Source organism: Herpailurus yagouaroundi, unplaced genomic scaffold (genome assembly GCF_014898765.1).
Source record: "Herpailurus yagouaroundi ecotype Mexico unplaced genomic scaffold, PumYag 164, whole genome shotgun sequence".
NCBI classification, from domain to species: domain Eukaryota; kingdom Metazoa; phylum Chordata; class Mammalia; order Carnivora; family Felidae; genus Herpailurus; species Herpailurus yagouaroundi.
Genome location: NW_024412405.1, coordinates 47525096 through 47547722, shown reverse-complemented (window position 1 = coordinate 47547722; position 22627 = coordinate 47525096). Strand labels below are relative to the sequence as shown.

The 22627-nt window shown below is 37.5% G+C and overlaps 1 protein-coding gene across 1 annotated transcript in view; it reads right to left on the bottom strand.

The window, feature by feature from the left end:
- DIAPH3 (diaphanous related formin 3) overlaps nucleotides 1-22627 on the bottom strand; it is a 508696-nt gene that overhangs the window by 388048 nt on the left and 98021 nt on the right. The window contains exon 5 of the mRNA XM_040487410.1: nucleotides 6385-6512. Coding sequence (XP_040343344.1) covers nucleotides 6385-6512 — 128 coding nt within the window. The remainder of the gene's footprint in view (nucleotides 1-6384; nucleotides 6513-22627) is intronic.

The following is a 22627-nucleotide window of genomic DNA, read 5'->3' as shown; positions in this document are numbered from 1 at the left end:
TGTCTGTTTATATCCTTCTGAGAAATTGGGATTTGGGGCGCAAAACTTTAATACTTGTTTTTCTTATATTAAAATAGCGATCTGCAACAATTCTACCAAAAACCGTCACTGAAACAAGATTTTAAAGTTTATCTGTGGTAACAAGAAAGTAAAGTATCCTTAAAAGAAAAATTTAAAGAGAGAGAAAGAGGAATTCAGAGAGGTAAGCCAGCCTTGAGCCCCACTTGCTCTGCCCTATGGGACAGATGCAAAGGAAAGCAACATTTCCTTTGTGATTGTGGTACAGAGTCAAAGGACAAGAGCCAAAGCCTAGAGGCCATTATCAAGGCTAGGACACACGGCAAAAATGAGACTCTCAAAGGGTCACACCTGCAATAAGAAGGTAAGCTAGAAATAAACCTATCCACCTGCCCAGTAAAGGACAAGGCAAATATGTTCTGGTAACATATAACCCAAGTTAGATACATGTAAGGTGCCCATGTGTTAAAACAAACATAACACCAAAAACAAAAGTCCAAAACACCTCAAGCCAGAAATTTTAGTTTAAGTTGGCCCTGGGTTATTAGTATCCATATGTGTCTAGTAGTTGAAAATCATTCAATTCATTCTAGCAAAATATATCTTCAAAATAAATCTCAAAGAAAAAGTTCAAAGGGACAGGAGGCCACTCTCATTACAGAGCACACAAAGAAACAAGACATGAGTAAAGATGGAAAGAACTAACCAGCCAACCAAATAACCAAGATCAGGCCTGAGAAATTTTCACTTACTAGATTACAGACCTAGAAAGTAGGGATATTTACTATGTTTAAAGAAATAAAACAGGATTAAAAATAAGCATGAAGCAACAAATTATGAAAAAGACAAGGAGTTTTAAGACAGAAACAGAGGCACCTGGGTGGCTCAGTAGGTTGAGTGTCCAACTCTTCATTTCGGCTCAGGTCATGATCTCAGGGTCTTGAGATCAAGCCCCACGTCAGGCTCTGTGCTGACAGAGCAGAGCTCCTCTCTCTCTGCCCCTCCCTCTGCTCACACTCTCTCTTTCAAAAGAAATAAACTTAAACATAAACAAATAAAACAGAACGAAGGAGAAATAACAGGGATGCAATTATAATAATGGAAATTTAAAATGCAACATATAGCTCAATAGCATATTAGACACCAGTGAAGAAACAAGAAAAGAAGAAGATCTAATAAATAAATATAAATGCTTCCAGAATATAGAGGAATATAGAGGAATGTAAACTATTAAGTTGATAATAAATAATGGCATATGGAGGAAGAAGGCCTGCATCCTAACATATATAAAATGAGGAAAAATTGTAAAGGGATAATAGCTGAAATTTTCACAGAATGTATTAAGGACACCAAACCATACTCAGCAAACCTCCCCAAAACCCTAGAGGATAAATAGGAAAATTTCCACCTGGACACAGAACAGAGAGAAAAGGCAGATTACCCGGAAAAAAATGAGTTTTAGATCAAGAGTCAACCCTTTGAAAACAGCAATGCAAGGCAGAAGAGGAAATACTATCTTCAGTGCACTAACTTATCTAAAAGCCCTCCATTTCATGCCTTAGGAAAAGCATCCTTCAAAAGTAAAGGCAAATTAAGTCACTTTCTGACAAATTAAAGAGTTTTACCATTAAAAGACTTTGGCCAAGGGAGCCTAATAATATACTTGAAGCAAGAGTCAAACCATCGGAGACAAATGTGTAATACCCAAAAAGGAATGACTAAATGAATGTGCAAACATATATACATATACACATATCTGTAGTTTGACTCAATAGTAATAGCTAATTTGTGACATTAAAAAGAAAAAAAAATACAATTAATCTATCACACAACACTAGCATACAAATTAACAGAAGGTGATTGGTGTTCAAGTATTTTTAGGTCTATGTTCTTAGGTTCAAAATACAGGATATTCTTATTTTTGTCCCTTTTAGGCACATGAATATTAAATTTCCTTTTTGAGTGTGTACATGCTAACTTTCTTTTCTAAGATCAGAAAGGGAAAATGTGTTCCAAATTAGTAAGTAAGGAAAAAAGTGAAATGAGAAATTAAAAATCTACCCAAAAGAATTTAAGGAAGAAGAGGAAGAAGGAGAGGAATAATACAGAAAAGGAACAAAGAGCAGAAGGGTGAGTGTATAAAGGAAGATGAACACAGTGCAAGCAGCATAAACTACTTGAAAATTCAAAATGAAATGTCAGGTACAGATTTCAATATGTTTTTACAGTGGCGATGGAAACATAAAACTACCAGAAAATGACAAAGACTATCAGATTTGTTCAAAAGAGCATTTGTATACTATTTGTAATAGATCTTCCTAAAACTTAAGAAAAAATAAAAGTATGGGAAAGTATGGATTGTGATGGTGTGTGCGTAGTTGCACACATCAACGTACTTAAGTCTATCAAATACAATAGAGAGGGAAAGTCTCAGAAGAATGCACGGAAGATTATGCTGTTTACAGGAAGTGACAAAGATAAAACCAAATAATACACAAATTAAGAAGACAAATATGGTGAAACTATAATGAAAAGAAAAAACAAAGATAACCCCTAAATTCAAAACAGCACTAATCACAGTATAGCGGGAGAACAGGGCATAGAATTAAGCAGGGATGCATGGAAGCTTCCAAGTTACAACCTTATTTCTATCTTAGCTTCACAGGTAGGCAAGTGGGTGCTTGTTTTTCTCTTATCACAATGTCTTTACTACATGTTTAACGTTTTACGAAAATATAATTTTAGGGGCGCCTGGGTGGCTCAGTTGGTTAAGCATCCGACTTTGGCTCAGGTCATGATTTCACAGTTTGTGGGTTTGAGCCTCACGTTGGGCTCTGTGCTGACAGCTCGGGACCTGAAACCTGCTTCAGGTTCTGTGTCTCCCTCTCTCTACCTCTCTCCAGCTCTCTCTCTCACTCTCAAAAATAAACATTAACAAAAATTTTTAAGAGATAAATAAAAATACATAAAAATTTAAATAACTATTAGCAACTTCAAAATTATTGGTCTTGACTTTTTTCTCCAGATCATGTTAGTATCAGTGAGTATGCTGATCTCATTGCTTGCCACAAACTTCTTTGTCTCTCACACAAGTGGTATAAGGCACAAAATATGTGTCAGTTCTAAAACGAAGCCCTTCTATCAACTTTGTGTTTAAGCGCAGAAAAACTAGATTCTAAACATGGCACTGATCAAATGGAATAAAGATCCACAAAGGCTGCTCAGTTGCTTTACGGTAAACATTTTACTGCACGTTTTTCTTAAAGTGATTTTTTGGAAGTTACAGTTATTATCTTAATCAAACCTAGTTCCAAAACCCCTTAGAAATTTAATGAAAAGATAATGTTAGCAAAAAAAAAAAAAAAAAAAAATTTTGTAAACTTCAAAATGCACATGTTAACTATGAGTAAAGGAAAATAATACCTAAGATTAACACGAGACCTGATAGATTGGATTTTCTGAGCCAGAAATCGTGCCCTTGACAGCTACATCAAATTGAGAAAATGAAGATACATTCTGTAATTCATTTGCTATCTGCATAGATGAGTATGGACGAAAATGCTTGTTATCAATCATAATAATGTTAGTGTCTACTTTTTTATGTTTCCACCTCAACGTGTTCAATAGCTGAAACATAATTGTTGCCTATGTCAAGATCCACTAAAAGTTATAATTGACAATTTGAAGAAGCTGGTCTTTTCCTAGTGTTTCAAAACTAAAGCACTGTGTCTTTTAGCTTAAAACTGTCACCGAGAATATTGAATAATCAATAAAACTTCAAAACAGAAGAACTTTGTGGTCTTCAAATCAACTCTTCATAAAAGGTGGCAAATAACATGATATTTAATGCACTGGTTTTCACATAATTCACTGTCTGGAGGGTAGAAGGTTGATATGGCTCATAACTGGTAGGTAGCGTTTCAGAAGCAGATAAATGATTCTGCAAGTATTGCATATCTAGATGGGGGTGGGGTGGAGGGAAGGGAGGTTTTCTTCTTGATCCTTGACTTTTTATTTAAATAAATAAAAATCAGTTCCCATGTTTCTTTTTTCAAATTTATTCAAAGACATTGAAGAATTTTAACTCTGATTTACTCAATAATACTACAGGGCTAACAATGATCTCAAAAGATTCTTACAAGAATTTTAATTATTTTTCTCTTGAAATTGAGTCACACACTATACATCAAAAAATATGAAAAACACACTTTACCAGCAGACACAAAACTAATAGAAAAGTCCAAAGATTTGAACATAGGCATAAATTCAACTTTTACACATCCAAAGAAGCCATTCCACTAATTGGAGCACTGCACACAGAAATAATCTTGAGTATCTTCTCAATTTTCTCTCTACATCAAGTGCCACAATTTCAGAAAAACTTCTCCAATGGTAAGATTTCTATCATTTATAGGGAAACATCGATAGCTTGTGGATTCCTGGTAATATAGCAGGTAATATAGCAGTTTAAGGCGAAATCACATATAAATGTATCTGCTGTAATATACATGAATTCATACATAAAAGTTTTCCTTTTGCTATCATAGTCACCTAATCAAATTATGAAGATAGCAGGAAGGGTCTGCTTCTAATCAAACTGAAAAACCACGGAAACAACCATTGCTCAGTGGTTGCCAGATAAACTAAGACATGGAGTGCATCTCTTCAGTCAACCCCAAAATATCCTTTTGCTACATTTAAACTCCCTAAGTACAGGACCTGGATCTGCTTTGCTATTTACCCAAGCCCCATAAGACAGGGCTTTGTAAGTATTAGGTGCTCAGTAATTATTTTTTTAAATGAATATATTAAATAGGTACAGATTCAACTGGAAAGCAGAGTTCTTCATGTATGATTATACCTGCCAAATAAATTCTCAATTCAACTCTGTCTAACAATAGCCAAGGTAAAACTGAAGGAAGCTCAAACTTCATTGTTTCAATCGACAAGTCTTCACTGAGTACTTTTTATGTACTGTGTGCTATGAGTGGTAAAGAGAAGTAAGTAAGACATAGCAAGTCCTGGTCTCCTTCCCCTCATTAAGCTTACAGCCTAGAAAACAGGCTGGATGTGGGGAAATACGGAAAAACAAAGATAAAGTTGAAATATACTTTGTTTCCTCTTCATACTCCTCAGTTAAACCTCACTCACTTCATGTCTCAACAGGTAAGGTCTTTTCGTTTTAAATAGGTGTACTGTGAAGGATTTTTTCATACTGTAGCCAAACTTCAGAAATGTCCAAAAAAGTAGTTAACAGAGCAGACATCAAATATTACATATTATTAACCTCTGTAGTCATTCTAGCCCTGACAATTATTTATACACACACACACACACACACACACACTTTTCAAAAAATTTTTTAATGTTTATTTATTTTTGAGAGAGAGAGAGAGACAGACTGTGCAGGCGAAGAGAGAGAGGGAGACACAGAATCTGAAGCAGGCTCCAGACTCCGAGCCGTCAGCACACAGCCTGACGTGGGGCTCGAACTCACGAAGCATGAGATCATGGCCTGGGCCAAGGTCAGACACACAACTGACTGAGCCGCCCAGGTGCCCCTCAAACACACATATTTTACACACATCTAATACACAGTATTTTCTTATGCAAAAACAAGCATTCATTTATTATACAAAAGAAGCCAAAACTGATCTACCTCAGACCCTTACAGCTCTGAAATTTTATGACTACTCAGACATTTCATAACAACTTCTGCTTGAACTTTTTCAAGAATATTCTGAGCCTAAAAGTCTAAAACTTGATTTATAGAGACATCTCTATTAGAGTTGCTGGATCCAGGACACCTAGTTAAATTTGGATTCCAGATAAACAAAATCTCACAGTGTCCGTATATCTGAAATTCAGATTTCACTCGGCATCTTGTATTTTGACTCACTACATCTGGCAATACTAACCTATGTGCTCCTATAAAGACATAATTTCCAATAAAGGATGAGTTAAATAATAGTATTTCTTTGTGTGTCAAACAAAAATCAGCCACTATATATACAATACCAAAATTCACATGTAACTCAGCCATGGTACATTGATAGTTTTTGATCATGATGATTTTCTTTTAAAAAACACCATTTCTTCACATTTTTAAGGAAAAAAAGAGTAAATTTGTTCTTGTTTTTAAGTCCCCACGCTATGTATCACTTGGTAATAAACACAAAAGTACTGATGACATTATATTACATTATGCATACAAACATTAGATACTCAGTTTTTACCTTGAGACACCATTGAGGTATACCACCCAGGAACAGACACTATAAAGAAAGTGTTAAATGAAAATAACAGATTAAAGACATCTGTTTAATTTACTAACATGCCCTGATGATGTTCAGATAGATGAATTACCTGACAGGATTACTAGTCAAAGATACGCGGAGGGACTCCAGGCATGTGACAATGTCATCTGCAGACCCCATTTTCAGTTCATGGATGAATTCCTGAGGTGAGATCTGTCGCCTACTCTTAAGACTTCCCTGTAATTTAAAGGAAAAAAAATTTATCTTCATTAAAGCACTATCAATTACATTAATCCTATCTTTCATATAGCAGCTGCATGCAACTACTCCAAGCAGTCTTACTTTGCAGGAATGATTCCTCTGCTCACAAATATAAATTATAATCTACGATATTCACCAAAGATGAAACACCAAAAGGTTTGCAAATTAAAAGGACTTTCTCAGGGTGCCTGGGTGGCTCAGTTGGTTAAGTATCTGACTTCGGCTCAGGTCATGATCTCACAGTTGTGAGTTTGAGCCCCGCGTCGGGCTCTGTGCTGACAGTTTGGAGCCTGGAGCCTGCTTCAGATTCTGTCTCCCTCTCTCTCTGCCCCCTCCCCGGCTTGCATTCTGTCTTGCTCTCAAAAATAAATAACCCCGGCTTGCATTCTGTCTTGCTCTCAAAAATAAATAAACACTAAAAAATGTATTTTAAAAGTAAAAGGACTTTCTCAAATGCAAAATATCATGGAAAACAATGAAGTGTGGAGACATACATATCATAGGAAATATCTGAAAATAGAGTAATCTATTTTAGGCACTTGCAACATAAAAATCAAAACTCAATACAAGAAAAGCCCTGTTAAAACTAATCTTCTAAGCACCACAAAAAAGCCTTGAAGCTACTGACTCAACTACCATTAAGTGCCTAGTTCTAAGCACAATATACAAAGAGATGATCAAAACCTAAGTCTGGAAGGAGAAATGCAAACACAGTAGTAATACTTTCTGGTGAATCTAATTCCTGTAATACAGTACCTACCTAAGGACCCAGAGGAGGAATCCCTAACTTGGTGAGCAGATGAGGGAAGCCCGAGTAAAAGCGCGAAGGCAAGTCAGTTAAGGGGACTGAGAATTAGGAACTTCTTCCAGACTGAAATAGGGCACATGTGTACAACCACAAAGAAAGCCAGAAGCACTTATAGCCAAAGATATCAGCCAGATCAGGGAGGGACAGAGCACCGCTAATCAATCAGATTTTCCAAGGCAGTTTTGGAAGGATCACTCTGGAAGCAGTATAAAATGCAGATTAGAAGAGCTGGAGTTCATTCATTATTCAACATTTCGTGCCTACTAAGTGTCAGACACTGAAGTGCTATACAGAGAACAGTCAATAAGAGACAAACATCCCTAGGTACATGGAGCTTTCTTCTCCATGGAGAAGAATAAAGCCAGGCAGTCAATAAATGAACTAAGCAGTTAAAGTAGTTGCTTTGTAGCTATGGAAAAGTGCTACAGAGAAACATAAAAGCAGAGAAGTAGAATAAGGAGCACAGGAGGTGGTTTGCAATTTCAAACAGTGTGGTCACAGAAAGACTCGCAGAAGAATCCGAAGGCCTCAAACTTGAGTATTAGAATAAAGGTGTGAAGGACAGAGAAGTAACCATACCTGTAACTGAAAAGTTGTAATGGAAGGGACTGTACCCTCAGAGGCCACCCAAAGAACTCTGATTTTACTTTCAGATGAGAAGCAACAGAAGCAGCAAGACCAGTTAGAAAGGCACAAACATAGTCCAGATGGAAAAAATGAAGCAGCATGAACAAAGTCCAGAACTGAATCTACTTAAATTACGGATTACACATCCAAGGGGAAGGAATTATACATGTTCAAGAGCAGATTAGTTGGGGTGTCAGGAAATCAGATCCACTTTTTTTTAATTTTTTATTATTAATTTGCCATAATATTGTCCAAGAAAACACTTCCAATAACATAAAACAAATTAGCACAGGAAAGACAGAGGATTTTCATCAATAGCAGAGTGGTTATTTACCTAAAAGAAAAAAAAAATTGAGCAAAATCTACAAAAATAAATTTGAAAGGAGAAATGAAATGATTTAGTGAAAATAAACACTTTTGAAATCAGTGACTGTTACGTATCATTAAAAAGAATACATTCAACTTGTACTGACAGCCATTTTCAGTATCCTTTTCTGCTTTAAATTACTTAAGTATTGCCTGTTCAACACAGAAAATTTGGAAATCAGAAAAGCACTAGGAAAAAAAAAAGTGCCTCAAAATGACTCTTAATTTGATATTTCTCTTTTAAGTGTTTTTTCTCATTCAGAATATGTAATATTCCCTATACATTCATAAACACATGTACTTTACTTTCAAAAATATTATGTCATACATATTGTTCAGTAGGCTACTTTTATCTTTAGTAATATTTCATGAATATATCCCACATCTTAAATGAAAACTTTTTTCCTGGCTACAGACTGTTAACATACCATTACTTACATAATTTAGACCCATATTACTGGGCACGTAGGTTGCCCAATATACTTTAGTGGTATCTTAATTTGTCAAGTTTCCTGTGCATACTGTCAATATTTTTTTAATGCTTACTTACTTCTTTTGAAAGAGAAAGTAAGTGAGCACACGCATGCAAGCAGGGAGAGAGAGAGAGAGAGAGAATCCCAAGCAGGCTCCTCACTCTCAGCACAGAGGCCCATGCAGGGCTTGATCTCATGAACTGTGAGATCATGATTTGAGCCAAAATCAAGTCAGATGCTTAACCAATAGAGCCACCCAGGTGACCCATCAGGTCATTATTTTTATCAAAATATGTATCAACAGAAGTTAAACTAGATCTTTTTGTAGTACTTCCTGAATTTATCACTGAAATAATTATGATATGGAGGGATCAAAATACACCAAAGCTGAGATCAACTGGTTCCTTTCAACAAAAAATGGGTAAACACATATAGTCAATACTTTTAAAATGTAAGAATAAAAAGCAATAAATGCATTTGAATAAAAATAAAAGTGATTTAGGGGCCCCTGGGTGGCTCAGTCGGTTAAGCAGCCAACTTCGGCCCAGGTCATGATCTTGCAGTTTGTGAGTTCGAGCCCCGCGTCAGGCTCTGTGCTGACAGCTTGGAGCCTGGAGCCTGCTTCGGATTCTGTGTTTCCCTCTCTCTCTCTCTGCACCTCCCCAGCTCATGCTTGCACTCTGTCTCTGTCAAAAATAAATAAATTTTTAAAAAATAAGTAAATAAAAAATAAAAGTGATTTAAAAAAAAAAAAAAGTAATCACTTGCCCCACCACTTAACCCTATCTTTCAGAGGCCATCCCTTTTAATTCCCTTAACTGTTTCTTCTGATGGTTACTTAATATGTCCAAATAACATGTTTACTCCGATTTTCTTAAACTTCTAAGTTTTCAATATTACCTTTGACTTCCATTATGAAAGATAAGGAGCTAGTTATATTAAAACAATGGAATTTGTATTCTTCCATCTTCTGACTATAATTATAACTAAACTCAGTTGAACCAGAAGATGCCAAGTCCATGACATGGAAGCTGACTGAATCAAGGCTCTATGAGATCCAGAGAGATTTTTGGATCACTGAACTTAGTAATTCTTTAGTTTGTTTCATGACACAAAATAGGACATCATATGCCCCCATTCATAAAGTCTTCCAGCTACTATAATTCCCATGTTGGTCAAACCAACTCATTGGTGCCCCCACAACAGTGGAGATGCGAGAAGCATGTTGGATCTTCCCATTCCTATTCAGTATTTTACTGGAGGTACAAACTAGTATGGCAAGGCAATAATGACAGCAACAATAGAGATTAGAATAGAAGAAGAGGATAGTCTCTACTTGCAGATGAAATTATCTACATGAATTCATCAAGATCACAGAATAAAAGCTCAACCTTTAAAAAATATTTTTATGTCTAAATATTACTAGTAAGTGAGAAATGAAATTTTACAATTTAACACTTGAAATAGCATCAAAAAAAGCCCTCACAAAATAATGAGGAAAATTTTTAACAAAAGAAGATAAATACGTATATGGAGAACTACAAATATTGTGAAGAGGTATTAAAGAGGACCTAAATCAATGATCTTATGCCAAGTTCATGGGTCAGAAGGCTCGGTATTATTAAGACATTGTTAAGAAATACATTTTCTGAAAATGAAATATGGCCTTTTGTAGCAACGTGGATGGAACTGGAGAGTGTGATGCTAAGTGAAATAAGCCATACAGAGAAAGACAGATACTATATGGTTTCACTCTTATGTGGATCCTGAGAAACTTCACAGGAACCCATGGGGGAGGGGAAGGGAAAAAAAAAAAAAAAAAGAGGTTAGAGTGGGAGAGAGCCAAAGCATAAGAGACTGTTGAGAACTGAGAACAAACTAAGGGTTGATGGGGGGTGGGAGGGAGGAGAGGGTGGGTGATGGGTATTGAGGAGGGCACCTTTTGGGAGGAGCACTGGGTGTTGTATGGAAACCAATTTGACAATAAATTTCATATATAAATAAAAAAAAAAAAAGAAATACATTTTCTGAAGGACAATGTATATATTCAATATATTCACCATCAGAATCCCAGCAAGGTTTTCAGAAATTGAGAAGCAGCTTCTAAAATTTATATGGAAAAAAAAAATTTTATATGGAAATGCAGGAAACCTAAAGTAGAGCAATTTAAAAGAATAAAGTTGGGAGGATTTTTCCAATTTCACGATTTACTATAAAGCTACTAAAATCAAGTTAGAATAGAAGCATCAATAGAAAAGAATCCAGAAATACACTTGCACCTATGTAGTCAATGATTTTCAACCAAGGTGTTAATGTAATTTGATGGGGTAAGAAGAATCTCTTCAACAAATAGTGCTGGAACAATAGGACATCCAAATGAGAAAAAGTGAACCTAGACCTTAGACCTAAATGTGCAAGCTAAAACTTAATGTCTATAAGAAAACATAGATGAAAAGCTTCACTACCTACGGGAAGGCAAAGATTTCTTAGGACAAGAGGCACTAACTAGAAAATTATTCATAAATTAGACTTCATCAAAATTTAAACCTTCAATTTTTCAAACAACTCTTAAGATAGTTTTATTGGGACAATGAAAAGGAAGCCACAGGCTAGGGGAAAATATCCATAATACAAGTCAAGAAGTGTGCAGTCCGAGTCTACATAACGTAACAAGCTAAATGAGCCTGTTACTGGTTCCTGAATGGTGGCAGAAAACATGAGTCCGCAGTTAGAGACAAAGGGCTGTATTATGCCTGTGTTGGTTCCCTGACCCACCAAGTCCCAGAGGGGTAACACAGGGCTCCCTGATGGATGATCAACACCTCCACATGCTGTAAAATGCATTATAAGATACTGAGCATGGGGAACTCACCAATTTTAAACTGAACAATAACAAGCCTGCTCATTGTCTACAGGGAGACATAAACACCTTTCAAGGCAGCTCACTGCAAGCACAACCCTGAGAAACGGATTCAGTAAAGAGCAGTCAAGCCTTCCATTCTTGGTGTAACTAGAATAAATATACAGAGGTACTCAGGAACCATGGCAGACTGCCTCTCCCAAAAATAAATGCATCTCATAAAGATTTGTATTCAGAACTTTCAATGAAGTCCTACAACTCAGTAGTAATAAGACACATAACCCAGTTTAAAAAATGATCAAAAGACTTCACGAAAGAAGATACATGAATGGCCAATAATCACATGAAATAATGTTCAAGATAATTTGCCACCAGGGAAATGCGGTTTAAAACCACAAGTGAGGGGCGCCTGGGTGGCGCAGTCGGTTGGGCGTCCGACTTCAGCCAGGTCACGATCTTGCGGTCCGTGAGTTCGAGCCCCGCGTCAGGCTCTGGGCTGAGGGCTCAGAGCCTGGAGCCTGTTTCCGATTCTGTGTCTCCCTCTCTCTCTGCCCCTCCCCCGTTCATGCTCTGTCTCTCTCTGTCCCAAAATAAATAAACGTTGAAAAAATAAAAAATAAAAAAAAATAAAACCACAAGTGAAAAACAAACAAACAAACAAACAAACAACTCCCCACGAATGAGGTAACACTACACATCCCCTAGAGAGGGGAGGATGTGAAGCACCTAAAAGTCACCTATACTACTGGTGGAAACGTAAAATGGTATTGCCACTTTGACAAAAAGTCTAGCAGGTTTTTTTTGTTTTTTTTTTTAAAGATAAATGTACACCGACCAGAGGACTCCGCAATTATACAGTGAGGTATTAAGCAGGAGAAAAAACAAAACAACAAAAATTCATACAATGTTCAGAGGTGTTTTATTCATAATATTCAAACACTGGGAACAACCCAACTATTCATCAAGTTGTGGTATATCTATTCAATGGAATACTGTACAACCATAAAAAAGATTCACTCATAATGCAACCAGATACATGAACCCACCCCCCCCCCCCAAAAAAAAACTGCTGGGTTAAAAAAAGCCAAACGAAAAAGAGCACATAATGTATGGTTGTATGTATATGAAAGACCAAAACCAACCTGTCAGTCCTTTGTCCTGCTCCACTCTCTAGCTAACAGTATAAAAGCAAATGTGTCAATAGTTTTTGTTGTATTTGGGTGGAAGATGGGGGTAAAGACAGACAGCATCTTAAATGGGGCAGCAGGTATACTTCACCAACAAACACTGGGAAAGACAGAATAATTTCACTGGCTCAAAGTAACTCTATTTCAGCCATAGTAAGTCTTCCAGTTTGAGCAATTTATTATCTAAAAACCTCCACCTTTTGCCCGAGATTCTTTCCTCTTAACACCCTCCCCTTTCACCCAAACTGTCACAATCACTACTGAATCTTTGCACAAGCCTACTCCCAGACAGCACATCTGGGCTGAGACTCACTTCCTGGGATAGGCCTCTTCCGAGCCACAAAAGGGGAATCCCCCGTCCATGGATTCCTTCTTCTTAACACTCGCCACTCTTATTTATTGTATAGAGGATATTGTGAGCATCTACTCTTTCCAGACATTGTTTACATGATGTAGACACAGGGGTGACCTAAGTGGTAGCAGAAGCAGCTATTGAAGAGTTCCAAGTCTGAGCAAATGACACTCTCCTAAGAAAATAACATTCAGCAGAAACCAGAATGAAGAGGAGAATGAAACATGTTTCAAGCAAAAGCAAAAGGCAGGAAAGAACTAAGTATATTCAAAGGATGGTAAAATGACACCTCAAAATCCCAGGAAATGACAGAGTTGAACAGGACAAGAGAGACACAACAAGCTGGTATTGGAGGCAGGGGATCAACAAACAGCTGCCTGAGTGCCAAATGTTTTCGTAGGACTCCCGAGCTAAGAGTGTTGCTTACATTTTTAAACGCTTGTAAAAAGGAAGAGGAGGAAGGGAAACACTGGCACTGGCAGAAGTAACTGAAACCCTATGTGACTTGCAAAGCCTGAAACGTTTACTGTCTGGCTATTTAATACAAAGTTTGCTGGTCTCTGATGGTGAGGGCTTCAGGTTACTTTATCCTGAATGGATGGAAAACTATTGGCAGATATCCAGCAGATAAATTCTAAGATCTATTAAAATCAAAAAACATTTTTTTTTTTTTTAGAGAATACCCCCCACCGGGGGAGATGGGGGGGGGGGAGGGACAAGGAGAGACAGAAACAGAGGCAGAGAGAGAGAGAAACAGAGAGCATCTTAAGATTCCCTTAAGCATGGCTCAATACCACCACCCTGGGAACATGACCTGAGCCAAAATCACGAGTCTGACACTTAAACGACTGAGCCACCCAGGCTCCCCAAAATCAAACGCTTTTTAAAGACTGTTCTAACTACTGTGTCGCGACAGAATGTAAGGAGCAAAATGTGAAATAAGACCACCCGTTAGAAGGCCAGTACAGCGTCTGGTCAAGAGTGGACAGTAGCCTGGTACAAGGAGCCAGTGACGGAAGGCATGAGATCTGCTCAATATGAAGTTAGATCAGACAAAACTGGCTGATAGTTTGGAGGTGAGGTATTGAAAGAAGTTAAATTCAAAGATGATGCTGAAGTTTTGGTCTTAACAACTAAGTGAGCAGTGCTGCCATCTACTGATCATTGATTCCCTGTCAAGAGCCTTAAGAGTGGTGGACTGGGGATAAACCAGGTCCAAAGTTCAAGGGGAAAGAAAAAAAAAAGGGGGGGCAACTCTTGTGAGGAGATTTCCCATAAAGGAGAGCAAAGAACTGGGGCAGCAGTTGGTGGGGAGCTATAGTGTGGATTTTCTTTGGGTGAAACTACAAGATGTTTGCAGGCTGATGGGAATGGCCAAGCAGGGAGGAAGAAACTAATAACGCAGAAGAAGGTAGGTAAAGATGCAGGGAAAGAAACAAGTAAACAAACAAACAAAAAACTCAAGCAGATGACTCGGGATGTAGCCTACAAGAGGAAGGAATGATCTTACACAGTCACAGGTAAAGTCTATCACCATAAGAAGATCAAAAGCAAAGTCAAGGGGAACAGATTCAGGTAGCTTGTTAGACCTGGTGATTAGGAAGTGAGGCGTGAAAGTTCTACTGTGCACCAACCTTCTCAGGGATAGAAATAGCAATATAAGCGGCTACAAGTGAGGACGCAGAGTTGGAGGTATAAGAAAAGGTATGAGGGGCACCTGGGTGGCTCAGTCAGTTAAGCGGCCGACTTGGGCTCAGGTCACGATCTCACGGTCCGTGAGTTCGAGTCCCGTGTCGGGCTCTGTGCTGACAGCTCAGAGCCTGGAGCCTGTTTCTGATTCTGTGTCTCCCTCTCTCTGACCCTCCCTCATTCATGCTCTGTCTCCTTCTGTCTCAAAACTAAATAAACGTTAAAGAAAATAAAAAAAGAAAAGGTATGAAATCATTTCCAGAAAGCAAAGAAGTGTGCTGGCAAGGGTCAGGTGGTAGGATATCTGTTAAGGGCTCACTTGTCAACCGTAGTCATTCAGAAAACACTACTTGTGGCTGTATGCTTCTTCCCAAATGCACGTTGTGCTGAGATGCAAAAGCAGACGAGGTAGGACATTTAGTTTAACCAAGGGTAGAGTTTATATGGACGAAGAGGGAAATAAAAGAACTGTTTACTGAAGCTAACAATGGAGCATGTGTCTAAGGTCAATAAGGAAGAAGGATGTAGCAGCAGTTGGAAAGTGATGGACATGAACAAATGGTAGAGTAGATGGATCGGTAGTTCTAAAAGGGTTATGGAATTCTTTCAGTGGGACTATTAAGTAAGCAGAAAGACAGGTAATGCTCCGCTAAGTTTGTAAACCATATTTAGGGGTGGTATTTTACTATGGGAGGCAACGAGTGGTTGAGGTTGGGTAGAAAAACCAAAGATTGCTGGAAATGATAGTCGAGAAAATGAGAGGACTGAATGTTGGATGGATCCTCTGTGTGAATGATGAGGTCAGAAAGGACAAGGGCAGCGGTAATAGCAGGAAAAAAGCAAAGGCTAGGGGCCAAATCTGTGAATGTGCTAGTACCTCTTTGTATTTTACTGGAGAAGGTCTTACACGTCTACTCAGACAGTGTCTGCCTCTGCCTAATTCATCACCATGTCATCAGTACGTTGTAAAATTGCTGGCACTCAGTGAATGAATGAGGCTATAATAAAATCTAAGGTATACATAGAGTAAGAATTAAAACAAGAAAGGCGAGGAAGATAAGTCACAAGAAAAAATTCTCAATACTTACTCAGAAAGGAATATCTCAAATTAAAGACACAGGCAACAGACCAGATAATTGGGTGATTAGCTTTCACCAGAATTTCCCCCTTTTATTATAGTACTATCAACACACAGGTACAAAAGAAAGGAAATTGTGGGGAGAAATACATTACGTGAATAATCAGAAATACTCCTTTTAAGCACAGCTCTTCCTGTGTTTCTTTCATTTCACATAACTTCAAAGGAAGCGGGAAGTAGGGGGAGAGAGGAAGGACACTCACGTCTGCCTATCTCTGATTCCATTAGCCATGAAGATGAAAATACTTAGAAAGCTTTATCCCCTGTGGTATCAAAACACATTAGTGAGATAAGGATGTCTGCCTGACATCACAAAAATTAGAAGGATATTTATCCAACATAATTTTTAAATCTTTTTTAATCCCTTAGTAAATTTTATTCTGAAATACCAAATACAGGATAGAAAGAAAAGTACATAACATTCCTCTTGTCAGATTCCTTATTAAATGTATTCTAAGGTATAGAAAGTAATATGCACTTTCACAACTTATTTCCCTCACCATTTCTATATTTCTGAAACCAAATATTCTTTCTTTTGCTATGTAACTATTAAAGGTAATGGTAGTCATTTCTTCTGTACCTGCCTCAGTGCCTGCATTTCATCGCAGGTCAGGTATCAGAACTTTTCAGTAGATTTCTCCATTATTCTGTCTCATTTATTTGTTTGCAGAATTTGAAATACCATCTCCATGACAAATTAAAAATATATCCTATTTCCAGTTACCGGTAGAAAGTATTAGAGAACATTCTTTCATTTTTCAAATAATTGAATGATTTACATACAAATATGGAGAATTCACCACTCAATGGAGACCTAATTTTAAAAACAGTAAAACAAGCTATCTCTAGAAAGCCTGCAGGCTCTGCAGGAAGATGACCCACCCTAATGTGTATGTGGGTGAGGACAATGACCTTTCAGTCCCTGGTAGAATGTCTGACACATGATAGTTGCTTTAAGCAAAAGTTTGCCCAATTACTCAACTCATTGAATCATACCTTATTCCTCCTGGAATGTACCTTGTACCCATACTACATCCTCAACCATGGGTAATGGTCTCTTACTCACACCTAAACCCATAAAGAAAAATCAGCATGTTTTAACATGACCCAAAATATATAGCCTTTGGGTTAAAAACTTGAATATTGGGGGGCTGTAAGAAAACACTGAAACCTCAACTTTTTTAAAATTTCTTTATTTTGAGGGGGTGGAGGAGGGGCACAGAGAGAGAGGGAAAGAGAGAGAATCCCAAGCAGGCTCGCACCAATAGTGGAGAGCCCCATGCAGGTCTTGAACTCACGAACCATGAGATTATGACCTGAGCTAAAACCAAGAGCCAGATGCTTAAGTGGCTGAGCTACCCAAACACACCAAAACCTTAACTGATCTTTATATGAAGTAGGTTACTAGACTCAAGATCCCTCTCAATGACATTCACTTTGTAATTTTTAGCAGGTAAACTGCAGAGAACAAAAAAAGTTCCATCAGCATAAAACAAAAGGAGTCAAAAAGCCTAAGTTCTCATAGCGAGGAGAGTGTGTGTGCACACGTGGTCTGGCATTGGGGTGTGTGTGCCTGTTTCACTGCCGGTCAGTAACTCTAGGTTAACTGCCTCAGTATCTCTTTAGTATTAGAACTCCTGTGGTCTTGGTACCTAACTCAGGTGATCAGACTAGTGAAGGGGAGGAAGATATGAAATGTGGAGACTATTTAAAGAAATAGTGTGCATTAATAATGACTGTATTTTAAGAAAACTGCAGAGTCAGCACTGTGCAAAACAGGGGTAAACACAGTTGCTGCCAAGGGGGTAATTATAATCTAAATTACTATCATGTATATTGCTATTAAAATGCATTACTACAATTTCCTTGCATTTTTCAAATGATTTCTAGCATCTCTAATGTCACAGATCAACAGAAACACTAAACTGTCAGTGCAGTACGAATTACTTATTTTCAGAACATTTACAACCCCAACAGATCTCCAGTGCCAATAAAATCTGTTATTCAGAGATGATATTATGCAAACTCATAGTAGAAACTACGAGCAATGACAAGTACTGCAGAAAGGGGCGTTCACCACCACCACCAAAAAAAAGTTCAGCAAAGAGTTTCTTTTAGGAGTTAGTATTTTTTCCATAAACATTTAATGAGCATGATTATGTACCAAGAACTTCTCCTATAATTTTGGAGGCTGCTTTTAGCGTACATTAAAAATAGCATACGTTAAAGGTTTAGAATTATCAAGTACATTTTACAAAGGAACATGATAAAATACAGAAAAATCTGCTGCTCTCCCTCTTTCAGTTTCTAAAATAGCTCTACAGAAGAAAAAAAAAAGCAGATTGATCCAACACTAATTTTAGCCACTCAGAAATTAACTTGCATAAAAGAAATTCAACACATTACATTCCTCGTATTATCCATCAATACTTAACTAGCATCGACATCCCTTCTATTCACAGGAAAGCTTTCTCACATTAGCCCATTGCCTTCAATAAAACAGTTGACTATTTAGACGATTCTGTATATTTAAAAAGACTTGCTTCAACTGCTCAAAGCAATGTCCTGCTATTATAAACTTCCATCTGGTTACCATGACCAGAACTCAGGTGCTTTTTAGCTTCTAAACCTCAAAAGGATGTACCATAACAGTTAACAGTCAACTGCTTCTACCCACAGCCAGAGAACAGAAGCCAAATCAACCATGGTGAGCAACACATCATGAACACATTGCATGAACCATAACACGCAATTATAAATAAGAATGAGGGTGTCTCTGAGCTGTATGGCATGATTTTCATGACAGAGTTTGAAGCTGAAAAATTATGAAAGAATGTATTACTTTGTGTTTATGAAGAGATATATTCATATATTCATTATTTGTACAAAAACAGGCAGGAAGAAATAATCAGGAACTCATGAGATTGTGTACCTTCAGGGAGATGGGAATATGGTATGTAAGACAGAGAGCAGAACACCCTAAAAGAAAAGAGGGTAAGTGACAATACTTTAGGGATACCTCTGTGTATGTCTTTTTATTTTTCATACACTCAAAAAGAAAAAAAACAAAATCAAAGAGGACGGGAGGAAAATCCTTAAGTGAGATGAACCCAAGTAAGTTGACCTAATTATAATTCAAATAGGTAATTATTTCAGAGAAATAAACTAGAATATAAAAATCAAAGGTAACAGTATAAATTTGCGGTCTGAAAGAAAAGGTATTTGGATAGATACAGCTAGCTAAAAATAAGAAAAAAAATAAATAAGAGGTATATGTATATACATGTATACTATAGGTTTTCTACATATGGATTTACTTATATTTAATATATATACACATGTATGCATGCAATTTCCAAATATGCACACATGCATATACACGTCTCATACGTATCAACATATATACATCTCCATATACAACATATATACATCTCCATATCAACATATATACATCTCCATATCAACATATATACATGTATATACATACATACACATATATATGCCTTAGCTCTGTCTGAAAGGGCCTAAAGATGGCCCATTAGAAGACCTAACATTCAGATCCCAATTTCTAAATAGCATTCTCCATTAAAAGAAACCATTCCTTGAACAAAGGACTGATTCCAGGGCAGAGGCTAGGATAATACAGGATGATCTCAAATGTTTTCTGCAAGAGAGGAAGCAGAGCTCCAAGAATGATGGGGACATGCCAAAAGATAAGGGAACCAGCCTGAGGGGGTCTCTACTGGCCAAAGATACCAGGGAGAGGATGGGACCTGGAATGACTGCTTCGAGGGCAAGGGGTTTCCTTTGGGGTTGATGGAAAGGTTCTAGAACTGAACAGTGGTAATGCACAACACTGTGAAAATAGTAAATGTCAATGAATTGCACACTTTAAAACTGTTAAGGTGGTGAAGTTTTATAGTGTGTGGATTTTCTCACACAAAAAAAAAAGTTTTAAAAAACATTTATGAAACAGGAAACTTGTTGTCTTAGAAGTTAGCAGTTACCTTGAAGAGAAGAAGCATAGGGACTAGGTCATACAAGCTCGCTATCCTTGTCCCATTGCTTCAGCTGTGTTCTGGGTACATGAGTGTGTTTATTCTGTGTTGGCTTATTCACCAATATAATAAAGATTTGTGAACTTTATTATGTAAATTTAATTTGAAAGTATTTAAAACCCAGATTCAAATTTACTAATTTTTATGCTTTATTCTAAGGATACACGGTTACATTCAAATTGAGTTCCTTTCAAATCTTTAGGTTTTAAAGCATGCCATTTAAAATGTTTTACACTAGGGGCGCCTGGGTGGCGCAGTCGGTTAAGCGTCCGACTTCAGCCAGGTCACGATCTCGCGGTCCGTGAGTTCGAGCCCCGCGTCGGGCTCTGGGCTGATGGCTGGCTCGGAGCCTGGAGCCTGTTTCCGATTCTGTGTCTCCCTCTCTCTCTGCCCCTCCCCCGTTCATGCTCTGTCTCTCTCTGTCCCAAAAATAAATAAACGTTGAAAAAAAAATTTTAAAAAAAAAAAATAAAATGTTTTACACTAAATGTCATATTTTCTGGCTGAAAAATGAAATTAATGAAAAGTTACACCATGTCAAATGAGGCCACTTGTTTATATTTAGCATCTTTGGTATACCTTTTAGAACTGGAAAATGTTGAGTTCCATCTGAACAACAAACTGCACTTTAAAACTTGAAAAAAAAGAAAAAAAAAACAAAGCAAAAAAGCCCACAGTTGGGGGTGGGGGAGCTGATTAAATAAACATGGATGTTCTAATTTGCCAGCCTCTATTTGATGGTTCAGTGAAGGATAAAGATCTATTCGGCACATCTGAACAGAGAGGGAAAAAAATGTGCTGATGCTCTTAGTCATTGGTTCATTATCTTCTTTATTGTGTTGATTATGTTTATGTAAGAAGAAAAACCACAACAAAACTTCATTGCGCATTTACCAAAAAAAGAAAAAAAAGGGAGGTGGGGGCCAGGGAGAGGGTATAAGAAAACACCAGCTGTTCCAGTCTTTAAAATTAGGCAATTTGTTTTTCAGTCCCTCCAGGTAATTGCACAAGTATTTGCCTCCCCAATTCTGAGTATTTTCAAGTGTCACTGTTACATTTACAGCATAAGCCTGTCTTCCTTTTTTTTTTTTTTTGCTTTTTCTTGATTTATAGAAGAAAACTAACTTGCTTCTTCATATCCACAAAGCATCCTACAAATCTAACCTGTTTATGTTAGTAAAAAAATATATAACAGCACAAAATGTAACATTTTTCAGACTATTCTTCATACAAGTAACATTAACAGTGGAATATGGAAGAAAAATAATAGGAAAAAAGATCTTGGGATCTGAATCACATCCCACTCTGACCAGCTGTGGCACCTCAGGGTGCTTATGGAGCAGAGGAAGCTGTAAAACTCAAACACACTTGGAATATACCTGTATTATGTGATTTTATCACGAAAAGCATATATTCCTTTTACTAAGTTATTTTTAAAGCTGTGCAAGCATATAGATCAAAGCAAAGCAAGAACCCATAGTCTGCAGGGTTGTTTAGAAAGGAAGCAACATGAACTAATGAACTGATTAAAATGAGGAGAAGCAACTGAGGTCCAACAAAAAGGAGTTAATTGTTCATTTGTGTTCTCCCTTGTAACAAAGTACATATACAAAAAGGCTGAAACAGTCTCATATTTCCATTTCCCAGAATCCCTGGCATTATGTTCCAAGCAGATACTGAAAAAAAAAAAAACATTAATAAAATGAGAGGAAAAAGAAGTTAATGGATCTAAATGTACTCAAGTACTATGCTCCTGCCAAGAGTAAAAACAATGATGGTCCTATGGTAACATGTTATAAGTTCATCATTTCTACGATGTTCTGAAAACATGGCTATCCATCTAACAAGTCACTCAATAAACATGGATAGAAGGATCTATGTGTACCATTATGGTGAATACTGGGACTCAAAAATGAGTAAGAGAAGATTCTGCCCCTGAGGTCGTCATCCTCAGGTAAGAAAAATCACCTGAACAGTTACAAGGACTCCAGCCTTGGTGAGCAAAAACGGGGAGGGGGGGGGGATGAGGAGGGGGTGGAAATATCCCAACTGTTACCCAGAAAATCAGGGAAAACCTCCAAGTAAAGATAATTCAAGAACTGGTCTTAAAAGATGGGGAGTATAAAGCAGAATTACAAACATGGGCACAATAAGGTGAAAGATGTGGCATTTTAGCAGCTAGATGGTTACATTACAGGCGGTATAAGGAGTGAGGAGAACGAGGACACAAAATACACAGGAACCAGAACATGGGCTGTGGCTACCTCAGCCCAAGGGAAGCCAACATTAGCCCACAGCTAACAGGAAGTCACTGCATAATTAGAAATCAAATACAAAAAGCTAGGTCAGAAAGACACTAGAGCAACAGTGAGGAGGACAAAAACATGAGCCTCTGAGGTTAGAGACACAAGGGAAGTTCAGGTGAACCTGTAAGGAAGATTTCATGCTTTTGGTTCTATTATAACCTTAAAGAAACAAAACAAAAGAGAACAACAACAACAAAAACCCAAGAAAGAAACAGCTAGAAAGTGTT